The sequence below is a fragment of the Otolemur garnettii genome, unplaced genomic scaffold (assembly GCF_000181295.1).
Source record: "Otolemur garnettii isolate 467f Iridium unplaced genomic scaffold, OtoGar3 scaffold00047, whole genome shotgun sequence".
Taxonomy (NCBI): domain Eukaryota; kingdom Metazoa; phylum Chordata; class Mammalia; order Primates; family Galagidae; genus Otolemur; species Otolemur garnettii.
Window position 1 is genome coordinate 8,523,778 of NW_003852442.1, and position 10,966 is coordinate 8,534,743.

The 10,966-nt window shown below is 47.7% G+C and overlaps 1 protein-coding gene across 1 annotated transcript in view; it reads left to right on the forward strand.

Annotated features, from left to right (window-relative positions):
- CFDP1 (craniofacial development protein 1) overlaps nt 1–6,984 on the forward strand; it is a 122,326-nt gene extending 115,342 nt beyond the window's left edge. Inside the window, exon 7 of the mRNA XM_003791319.3 lies at nt 6,658–6,984. Within this exon, the coding sequence (XP_003791367.1) occupies nt 6,658–6,748 (91 nt within the window). The 3' untranslated portion in view covers nt 6,749–6,984. The remainder of the gene's footprint in view (nt 1–6,657) is intronic.
- Nucleotides 6,985–10,966: the final 3,982 nt, after the last annotated feature.

Genomic DNA, 10,966 nt, shown 5'->3' on the forward strand with positions numbered 1-10,966 from the left:
GCATTTCATATTAATGTGAAGCCAGTAGATGAACTAAACCATGCCCACACAAGAGAAAAACTCAATTCAATTCAAGTCGGGGAGGGGAGAGGAGACAAAAAAAGAGAAGGGCATAATCTAGCCCAGAGTGATGTTTCTATCAGGCATCATTTTCAGTCAGCGGAGCTGGTTGAAATGGCTGTACCAGGGGCAGTCATCTGTCTAGCAAAGAACAGCTCTCTTTCCTCTGACCCCCACAATCCAGGGCCCAGTGCTACATTCCAGGGTCAGAATCAGAAGCCAGTACTCAGGCACTGAGCGTGTCTTCCTGTAGCTGACAATCCCACAGATTTCTTGGTGGTGTTCACCATCAGCAACATGCCTTTCTGTGCCGACGTGGAGGCCAGCAGGCTTAGGGGAAGGGGTCCATGCCCAGAAAAGAAGAGAAATACAGGCTTGGTGTTGGTTACTGCTGTCTATCCAAACTGGAGGTCATAGAGCTCGATGATTAGTAAGCCAAGTGTGTTTGTGAGTTGGATGGCCATGACGGAGGGATCAGAGAAAATAATTTTATTTCTCCAAAGAATCTTGTCTCCATGACTCTCAGGGGTCACTCTTTCAGGAGCCAGCACAACCTGGAGGTAATATGGGAGGAAAGCAGCGGAGAAGAACCTGAATTAAAATCACTACCCTTCCCGTCTGGCCCTTGAGATGTTTGCAAGTTAGATGGGGGCAGGGGCTGTAGTGTCGGTCAGACTGCTTCTTTCCTGTCTCTTACATCCATCTGGGAGCTTTATTCTAGCCTCACAGCACTTCAGTGGCTTATTGCTTTGTGTGTTGGGAACTGAAGCTTATGCACGTTCTAGCCCATGTCTGTGCTTCCTTGAACACACACTTAGGGAACAAAACACTGACTCTGCTTGGAGCATCATGATAAAAGCACAGCCTGCAGGCCTCGATTATGTGCCTAGTTCACTTTCCCTGAGCCTCCCTGAGCTCACTCTTCTGACCAATGTGCAGGAGGCCTCTCTAGTGCCCAGCCACAGGTGACCACATGACTGAGATTTTGAAGGTCAGTGTACCTTTGGGCCTTCCCACCCTCAAACCGCTCTGAGCTCTTGTGGGGTGAGTTTCCAAGAGTACTGGTTGTATATCTATTATCCAAATTAGACTTCATCCAATTTTGGAACATTTATACATACATTGTGTGATATCTTGGGGATGGGACCCAAGTATAAACACAACATTCATTTATGTTTCATATGTACCTTATACATATAGCCTGAGGGTAATTTTATACAATTTTTTGGTTTTTTAGAGACAGCATCTCATACTGTAGCTCAGGCTAGAGTGCAGTAGTGTGATCATAGCTCACTGTAACCTTAACTCCTGAGCAGCTAGAACTACAGGCATGTGCCACCACACCCAGCTAATTTTTTTTGACCTTTTGTAGAGATGAGGTCATGTTGTGTTGCCCAGGCTGGTCTCAAACTCCTTGCCTCAAGGGATCCTCCTGCCTCAGCTTCCCAAAGTTCTGAGATTTCAGGCATGAGCCATTTTGCCCAGTTATATGATTTTTTTTTTTTTTTTTGAGACAGAGCCTCAAGCTGTCCCCCTGGGTAGAGTGCCATAGCATCACAGCTCACAGCAACCTCCAACTCCTGGGCTCAAGCGAGTCTCCTGCCTCAGCCTCCCGAGTAGCTGGGACCACAGGCGCCCACCACAACACCCGGCTATTTTTTGGTTGCAGCCATTATTGTTGTTTGGTGGGCCCGGGCTGGATTTGAACCTGCCACCTTAGGTGTATGTGGCTGGCGCCTTAGCTGCTTGAGCCACAGGCACCAAGCCTATATGATATTTTTAATAGAAACAAAGCTAAGTTTTTGTATATTAAACTATCAGAAAGCAAAGGTAACAGCTGTGGAATTTTCCACTTGAAGCATCATGTTGGTGCTCAGAAAGTTTTGGATTTGGGGCTGGGTACAGTAGCTCACACCTGTAATTCTAGCACTCTGAGAGGCTGAGGAGGGTGGATTGCTTGAGCTCATAAGTTCAAGACCAGCCTGAGCAAAAAGCGAGGTCCATCTCTACTAAAAATAGAAAAATTGAGGCAAGAGAATCACCAATCCCAGAGGATCGCCAGATGCCATAGCACTCTACCCAGGGCCATGGCTTGAGATTCTGTCTCAAAAAAAAAAAAAAAAAAGTTTGGATTTGGGAGCATTTCAGATTTCATGTTTTCAGATATGGTATGTTCAGCCTGTGCTCACCCTGTATTCCCTTCTCTTGTCCTCTTCTTTCATTTCTCCCTCCCTCTCCATCGGCCTGGACCTCAGAAAAAGTGGTTCTATGAAAGTAACTTGGGTTGGGGCTCATGCCTGTAATCTTCCCAGAGTACTGGGAGGCTGAGCTGGGAGGATCCCCTGAGGTCAAGAGTTGGAGGTTGCAGTGAGCTATGATGCTGCATTCTAACCTGGGCAACAGAGCAAAAAAAAAAGTAATTTGGTTTGGAAGATTCATAAGCTGTCAGAACCTTTTATGTCTAACCTGGTTCCAAAAGGAAAAATCAGAAAATCCCTTAGGTTCTTAGCACATTTTATTTTAAAAAGTGCAGAGCCTCTCAAGTGGGCCACAGAAGGCAATAGTAGCAGTAGCAGAAAGGATGATGCACCACACCCCTAGGCTTCCCTCCCTGTGGACTAGGCTGAGTCATGCTGGGTCCCCAGGAGGGCTGGGCACAGGCCAGAGAAGCACCAAGATGGAAAATGAGTAAGAGCCATCCGAATCACTTGTCAGCGGGAGGTTCTGTTCTGGGACTGTGACCCACTTGAAGTGCCGAAAACTTCCTAAGACTTGATGGCCACTGTGAGGAAATGACCTTCCTAATGAGGACTTTCTCTTCCTGGAGCATGTGGTCTCTGACCCGGTTGTCCTGGGCTCATAGGCTCTGCAGTGATGAAGTCGAGTCAGAAATGGAAGCCCAGACCCTATACCCCAGCACAACTCTCATAGCCATTTTTGTTTTTATTGTTTATACAGCACTCCTCACAGAGTTTCATTTATTGTCAGAGGTATTATAATTTTTATTCCTGTTTTACAGAGAAGAAAAAAATAAGACACAGGAAATCAGGTATCTTGTCCAAAGTCACAAAATAGTAAATGTCAGAGCCACTCACATCATCAGCATGCTTTCTGTCAGCAGTGGGGGCGTCCATATTCAGTAGTTTTGCTCATGGTCAGCTCTTGGCAGTAAACCAAGGCCATCACAAGCATCCTGTTAGCAGCTGCAGATGGCTGCACATGGGGGAATAAAGTCGCCAGCCCTGCCTTGATGGCCTTTGTCTGGGCTGCCCTTGAGAATTCGGTTGCATCCTGCACATGTGCGCCTCATTGCTGCCTTAGGCCTTCCCTCAGCCTGAGCTGCACCTGCACCTGCCTGTTTAGTGCCCGGCCTGGGCTTTGCCCTTGATAGTCTCAAGGTCAGCCAGATCCAGCACAGCTTCCAGGAACCTGCAAGGCCTTTACTGATGCCCAGCAAGCATCCTAATTTAAGTATCCCTTCCTCTTTACAGAGAATCATGAAAAAAGACTACAAATACCTCCTGGTCTTTGTGGTAATGTGGTAACTGCATATTACCTCCTCCCCTCCACCTGATCTCCCAGCAGGTAGCACTAGCAGATCTCTTGAAACATGCCCTAAATTACTCTAGTACCTGGGTTAATAACAGCCACACAAGATCTCATGCATGGGTCACCCATGTTTTCTGCTGACACTTCTAAGGAGCAGTAAAGGGCACTGCTGTCAAAACACGAATCTCCAAACCGGGCATGGTGGCTCATGCCCATAATCCTAGCACTCTGGGAGGCAAGGCAAGAGGACTGCTTGAGCCCGAGTTGGAGGTTGCTGTGAGCAATGACACTATGGCACTCTACCCAGGGCGACAGCTTGAGACTCTGTCTCGAAAAAAAACTAATCTCCACGGTAGTGAGCTCCCCCAGGGCCAGTAGCTGAGGTGGAGGGAGGACTGCTGTGGTGGGTGAGGCCACTCTGGCAATTTTGGTTAGCAGCCCCCACTAGAGAATTACGTGTCCCGTCAGTGGTAGACGGGAGGTGAGTTTGTTGTGTTGTGAGTCTATACTTACCCACCCCGGTGCCTATGCCCCTTTTTTCTCAAATCAAAAGGGGTCTGTAGTCTACAGCTTCTGTGACTGCCAGGAAATCTGAAATTCAAATTTATTTGGACATCCAATATCTTTACTTGCTAAATCTGACAACTCTAACCCTGAGGGTGTCTAGTGTTTCCAGCCATTCTGGCCTCCAGACCAGGTGGTGGTTACTAGCTGCTGATAATAGGCATTGAGACCTGTGCCATCTCGCATATATCTGCAGGACTAGGGAAGCTGGCTTCCTAAAATGATGGTGACAGCATTAGGTACCATTTTATGAACATTTGCTCTGCGCCCAGCGTTGTGTATACACCATTTCATTCAGTCCACACAACAGCCCTTCAGAATAGGGACGATTAGCACTTTTTTGTTTGTTTTGGGTTTTTTAGCTAGCATTTCTTTTTTTGAAGAGGAAATAAAATTGGCAATGTTATGTGGCTTGCCCAGAGTCACATAGCAAGCAAGTCAAGATTCAAACTGAAGCACACACCTGTAGTTCTAACTACTTGGAAGCTAAGGCAGGAGGATCACTTGAGACCAGGAGTTCAAGGTTACAGTGAGCTATGATCAGGCCACTCCACTCAGCCTGGATGACATAGCAAAACCCTGTCTTAAAAAAAATTTTTTTGGAGGCAGTCTCACTTTATCACCCTCGGTAGAGTGCCAGGTGCCGTGATGTCACAGCTCACAGCAACCTCCAACTCCTGGGCTTAGGTGATTCTCTTGCTTCAGGCGCCTGCCACAATGCTCAGATATTTTTTGTTGCTGTTTGGCTGGGGCCGGGTTCGAACCTGCCACCTCCGGTATATGGGGCTGGCACCCTACTCACTGAGCCACAGGCACTGCCCTTAAAAAAAATTTTGGACTCTGAGTCCTCTAGTCTGATACCCTGCATGCCTCTGGCCAGCCCTCTGTAGTAAGGTCTAGGGTTGGTGGCCACTAGCCTGGCAGGAAGGCAGATAGCTTAGACTGCACTTCCCAGGATGCAGCTGAGAGGGAAAATAAGGCCCTAAACTCAGCAAAGGAACACCGGTTCCTAAACCTGGTAACATTCTTACTATAAATGTAATGACCTTGTAATGAGATGCACATTTTCCACAATGCAATAAAAGAAAAATTAGTGCAGAGATTCAATTATGTCTCCCATTTTCAATGGCAATTTTGCTCTCTCAGTAGATTAATTAGCAGCAGAGATCTCCTCCCCCCAGGCAGACCTCGGCACACTTTATGACAAGAGGGTGCATTAAAATGCAGCTGGTCTCGTTAAGCAGCCCCGTCTCCTCCTGGCAAGCATGCCCACCCTCTCCCCCCCCACCCCCCCGCTTTAGCCTCAGTGTCCTTCCACCCTACCTGGGAGAACGAGGGAAGCCTTGTTTGCTGATCCTGGCCCCAGATTAGGGGGCAGAGTATCCCCCTTTTAAAGGATCCTGTATGTGAACTAGAGGCCACAGAGGCCCTTAATCTCATTCCTTTAGAGGGATTTAGGAAAAGGGCTCCCTGTCATCCTCACAGAAGCAACCTGGCCCCAAATCGAATGGAGAATACCAAGGGGAGAAGAAAAGGATGAAGGGAAAGAAAGCTAAAAGCAATTGAGTTGTATCTGTTGCGTATCCATCACTTTGAGAGGCAAAAGCCAAAATAAAACAGCTTCTAAGGTGTGGCTTTAAGTACCTCTGCTCACTTTACCCGCACAGCAGCCCTTGGTGCTGTTTTTGCTGTCTTCGTTCTTCCATTTCTAGATGCACCCTTTTCACTTATGTTTTAAGAGACTGGGTCTCTGTTGCCCAGGCTAAAGTGCAGTGGCATTATTGCATCTCACTTGGAGCTCAAACTCCTGTGCTTCAGCCTTCCCATTAGCTGGGACTACAGGCACCCACCACAACACCTGGCTAATTTTTCTATTTTTAGTAGAGACAAAGTCTCACTCTCACTCAGGCTGGTCTCAGACTACTGAGCTCAAGGGATCCCCTCACCTCATCTTCCCAGAGTGCTAGGATTACCGCACCAGCCCCTTTTCTCATTTTGATTATATATGCAGGATGCATAGCTTTTGCTCACCCACCAACTCAGCACACCACCAAGGCTGCCATGTTGCTGTGGTGAAGAACAAGGCTCAGAGATCTTGTCTACCGTTGCCCAGCTAACACGTAACCACGCAAGGATTTGAACCTGTCCTTAACCAAGCCCATGTTCTTTCTTCTTCCCTCAAAGTCTTATAAATTGCAACATTTGCCCGTCCCCTAACCTGTGATGTACTTTCTCTTTGATAAGTTGGTGCCCTGTCCTTTTCATTTTTTTTTTTTTCACTCTGAACAAGAAATATCCGTCCTCTTTGAGGCCCAATCTGAGTGGTTTGGTTGTTACCAGGGTCATGGGTGGTCATTCTGGGCACTGGCTGTGTTCTGTTCACGGTGACTGTAACCCGGTTTACACCTGGGGATGGGACCGTGTAGGGGAGGCAGTTTCTCCTCCTGGATTCTGCTGACAAGCATTGTTTCCATCTTCTTCTAGGTACATTGAACGGAAAGCTTTCCTAGACCGAGTGGATCACAGGCAATTTGAAATTGAGCGAGATCTTAGGCTGAGCAAAATGAAACCTTGACGTCCTGGGCAGAATCAATAGCAACTTAATCCTGTTTACAATGTGAGCTCCTTTGCGTCTGTGAAATATTTTCCAGTGTTTCTCATCACCTGTTTCCTAGTAAGGTCTGTCTTTCTACATTGAAATTCTTTCTATCTTGATTTCACGTGATTTCATTCATTTTACTTTGAAAAGTTTGTCCTGAAATAAATAAATAAATAAATAACCAGTCCTTTGAGAAGCTGTACAGATGATGACCTCGCTTGCCCAGCCTCTGTTCTGCTGCAGAGCCCTCTCCAGTCCCAGCCAGCACCTGCCAGCCGTGGTGAAGAGAGCTGACCAGCCAGGCTGTGAATTTTCTGGGACCGTGAGGCTCTTCCTGGAGACCTCTTTACATGAATGGATCGCCAGGGCCTGGGGAATTTGTTCTCCATTCCACTCAGGCCTGCCTCATGCTCTCTCTCTCTCCTGAATGGGATTCCTACTGACATCATGTAAGGCAGAAAATGAGGATATATTATTGCTGAATTAACAAATTTTTTTTCCTTCCTTTTTCTTCTTATCAAAAAGTCAAGTTGAGATTGCTCCCACCTCCATGATTCATCGTTTTGGTTTATAAAAGTATATTCCGAAGGACTTTCTTTATTCTAATCCTTAAGAAAATTTAAACCCAGACTTCTGCTTTAGAGTCTGACTTCTCTAAGGAGCAACAAAAAAGAGAGAAACAAATCTTCGGTGAAGAGGGAAATGGATGGGGGTAGAGACCATTTCTATTAATAAAGCACTACACCCAAACCTTCTAGTGTGCATGGGTGTGCATGTGTGTTACCTGAGTCACATACATACAAGGTTGGGGTGAAGGTTCCAAAGACCGGGATCCATTTCCTACTCAGACATTCCCGGCTGTGTAACCTTGATCACAGGGCAGTTTCCTGCACTTTGATTTTCTGGTCTGTAAATGGCATGAGTAATGCCAGTACTACTGGGGTGAGGTGAGCTGATGACAGCTGAGGGGTATGAGCCACCGCTCATGGCAGGTCTCCCAGTCTAGGCCTCTACTGTGTGGTCAGAGTTCATGACACCCAAGACCTGATTGTCAACACTAGATGGTTATGAAATTATGGATCTCATTACTCAGAATGGTCACTTACAAACTACATTTGAGGACATTATTTATATCCACTCTGATAGAGGATTCTAAAAGTGGTAATAGAGCTGTCAGGCCAGCCATAGAACAAGTGGCTGGCGAAGTCTCGGTTGTGAGATTTCTACACTAAGACCAGCCAGCATTTTGTTTTTGCCATGGCCTCACATAGCTGGGACTACACAGCAACCTCTAACTCCTGGGCTTAGGCAATTCTCTTGCCTCAGCCTCCCGAGTAGCTGGGACTACAGGTCCCCGCCACAACACCCAGCTATTTTTTTTTTGTTACAGTTTGGCCAGGGCCAGGTTTGAACATACCACCTAGCACTCTGGGAGGCCAAGGTTGGGGGGATTGCCTGAGCTCAGGTTCAAAACCAGCCAGAGCAACAGTGAGACCTCATCTCTAAAAAAAAAAGCTGGGCATTGTGGCAGGCTCCTGTAGTCCCAGCTACTCAGGAGGAGGAGGCTGAGGTAAGAGAATCACATAAACCCAAGAGTTCAAGGTTGCTGCTGTGAGATGTGACACCAGAGTATTCTACCAAGGGTGAAAAAGTGAGACTGTCTCAAAAAAAAAAAAAAAAGAAGAAGAATCACCTTTACAGTCTTATTTGAATAACCACCTACACACTCATAAGGAATGGCAAAACATAACTATAGTCCAGAAAGTAGAAGGGAAGAGGAGAGAGAAGGGAAGGGAGGGAGGAGAGTAAAAAAAATAAATAAAGTCCTATTTGAACCATGGCAGACATGATCACATCTATGGTTTTTAATAACAAGTGAATAATATTTTATCTGGCTCATCACATTCACATTTAGTGAAAACTAATCTGTCCAACTCCAAAGGAAATGATGTCCCTTATCCAGGAGTTTGGAATTGTCAAGGAAAATGTTTGCAGGAAGTGGGAAGTGGAAAGGATGAGTCAGGCTGAGAGGCGTCTGGCTGTCCTCTGCCTGTAAGTGCTCGTCCCTGCCAGGGCCTGAGTGGCTGACAAGGACAGTCCAAGGACTCCTCCTCAGCTGCTCCTGCAGGACCCAGGGACTCCCTGGGAGCTGAGCTTCCTGGCCTTGCTCTTGCTGTCAGTCCTTTGTCTTCTCCATGTCCCAGATGTGCTTATTGGATTTCCAGGACATCTGGTCCCTTCTCGTTACTGAAAAAAACTGCCCTAATACAGGGTAAGGTCAAAGAATCAAACAAGCCTCTTGACGCGCTCTGCTCACCTACTTCCTGAGGAACAAGGTGCTCTAATTAGCAACTCGGCGTAAGGTCTCTAGGGGCAAAAGGGGGCACGTGAAGAACTAAATCTTGAGTGAGCTGTACACTGTTGGAGCCATAAGGAGGGACTGGACAAAGAGCCCTGGCAAACACTTAGCCTGGTGCCATCTTCACGAGACTGTGCCATTCAGCAGATTAGCCCAGTGGCTGGCACTATGGAGGGCAGAACTGGGCAGAATGGAGTGATGATGCCTCAGTCACCTGGCCAGAGACCAGGAGGCCAGGCGATGGGCTCTCCAGGTGCTGTGCTGCCTCGTGGCATCAGCAGGCAGGTAGTGCAGTGGGCGTGGCAAGATGGAGTGTGTGATGTGATGTATCGATAGTTGGTGTGATGTGTGTGGTTTGTGCGGTGTGATTTGTGTACTCTGGTATGATGTGGGGAAGGGACCTAGAACAGGCTTTCGAGAGTGTGGCCTTCTGCTTTTTGGTATCATTTCTTACCCACAACTGGAATTACTCAGGCATGTTGGGTAAGACTCAGGACTTTTTTTTTTGAGACAGAGTCTCACTATGTCACCCTTGGTAGGGTGCCATGGCGTCACAGCTCACAGCAACCTCAAACTCTTGGGCTTAAGCAATTCTCTTGCTTCAGCCTTCCAAGTAGGTGGGACCACAGGCACCTGCCATAACGCCTGGCTATTTTTTGGTTGTAGTTGTCATTGTTTTTGGCAGGCCCAGGCTGGATTCGAACCTGCCAGCTCTGGTGTATGTGGCTGGTGCCCTAGCTGCTGAGCTACAGGTAAATCAAGGCTCAGGGCTTTTTATTTTTTATTTTTATTTATTTATTTTTTGAGACAGAGTCTCATTTTATCACCCTCAGTAAAGTGCTATAGCATCACAGCTCACAACAACCTCCAACTCTTGGGCTTAGGCAATTCTCCTGCTTCAACCTCCCAAGTAGCTGGGACTATAGGCACCCACCACAATGCCCAGCCATGTTTTTGTTGCTGTTTGGCCAGGGCCAGGTTCGAACCTGCCACCCTTGGTATATTGGGCCAGCACCCTACTCACTGAGCCACAAGTGCCACCCTGACTCAGGACTTTTTTTTTTTTTTTTTGGAGACAGAGCCTCAAGCTGTCCCCCTGGGTAAAGTGACATGGCATCACAGCTCATAGCAACCTCCAACTCCTGGGCTCAAGCGAGTCTCCTGCCTCAGCCTCCCAAGTAGCTGGGACTACAGGCACCCGCCACAACGCCTGGCCATTTTTTGGTTGCAGCCATCATTGTTGTTTGGCGGGCCCGGGCTGGATTCGAACCCACCACCTTAGGTGTATGTAGCTGGCGCCTTAGCCACTTGAGCCACAGGCGCCGAGCCAGGACATTTTAATTACCAAAACTCTAAGTGCAAATAAGAGTTGGTCTGAGAATGGTGGGCTCTGGGGGAAAGATCAGAAGCTCTCCACTTCAGCCAGGTGCTTCCTCACGTTTATCTAGTTAGATCCCCTGCCCATCTTAGAGGAGGAAACTTGCCTGAGGTCATCCCGTAAAACAGCCAGTGGTCACACCCACGGGGCATGACTGCAGGCAGGATGTGGGAGGGACGAGATGAAACAGCCTCCCCTCCCCTTCTGGATCCCAGCACCGTGGGAAGGAAAGACTTGAGGGCAAATGGTTGGGAGAACCAAAGGTTGAGATGCCTGCAGTCCGAGAGGATGGCAGCCAGCCCACCAGTGCCAGAGTTTCCATCAGAGTTCACCAAGATGTTGGCACACTGGCTTCAGCTCCCAGTCCTGCCCACTCCTGGGCAATGTCTGAACTGCTCTCTGGCAGGGGGAGGGCGAGTCACCAAGAAGCCCTCCCCTACACGCCCTTCACCTTGGT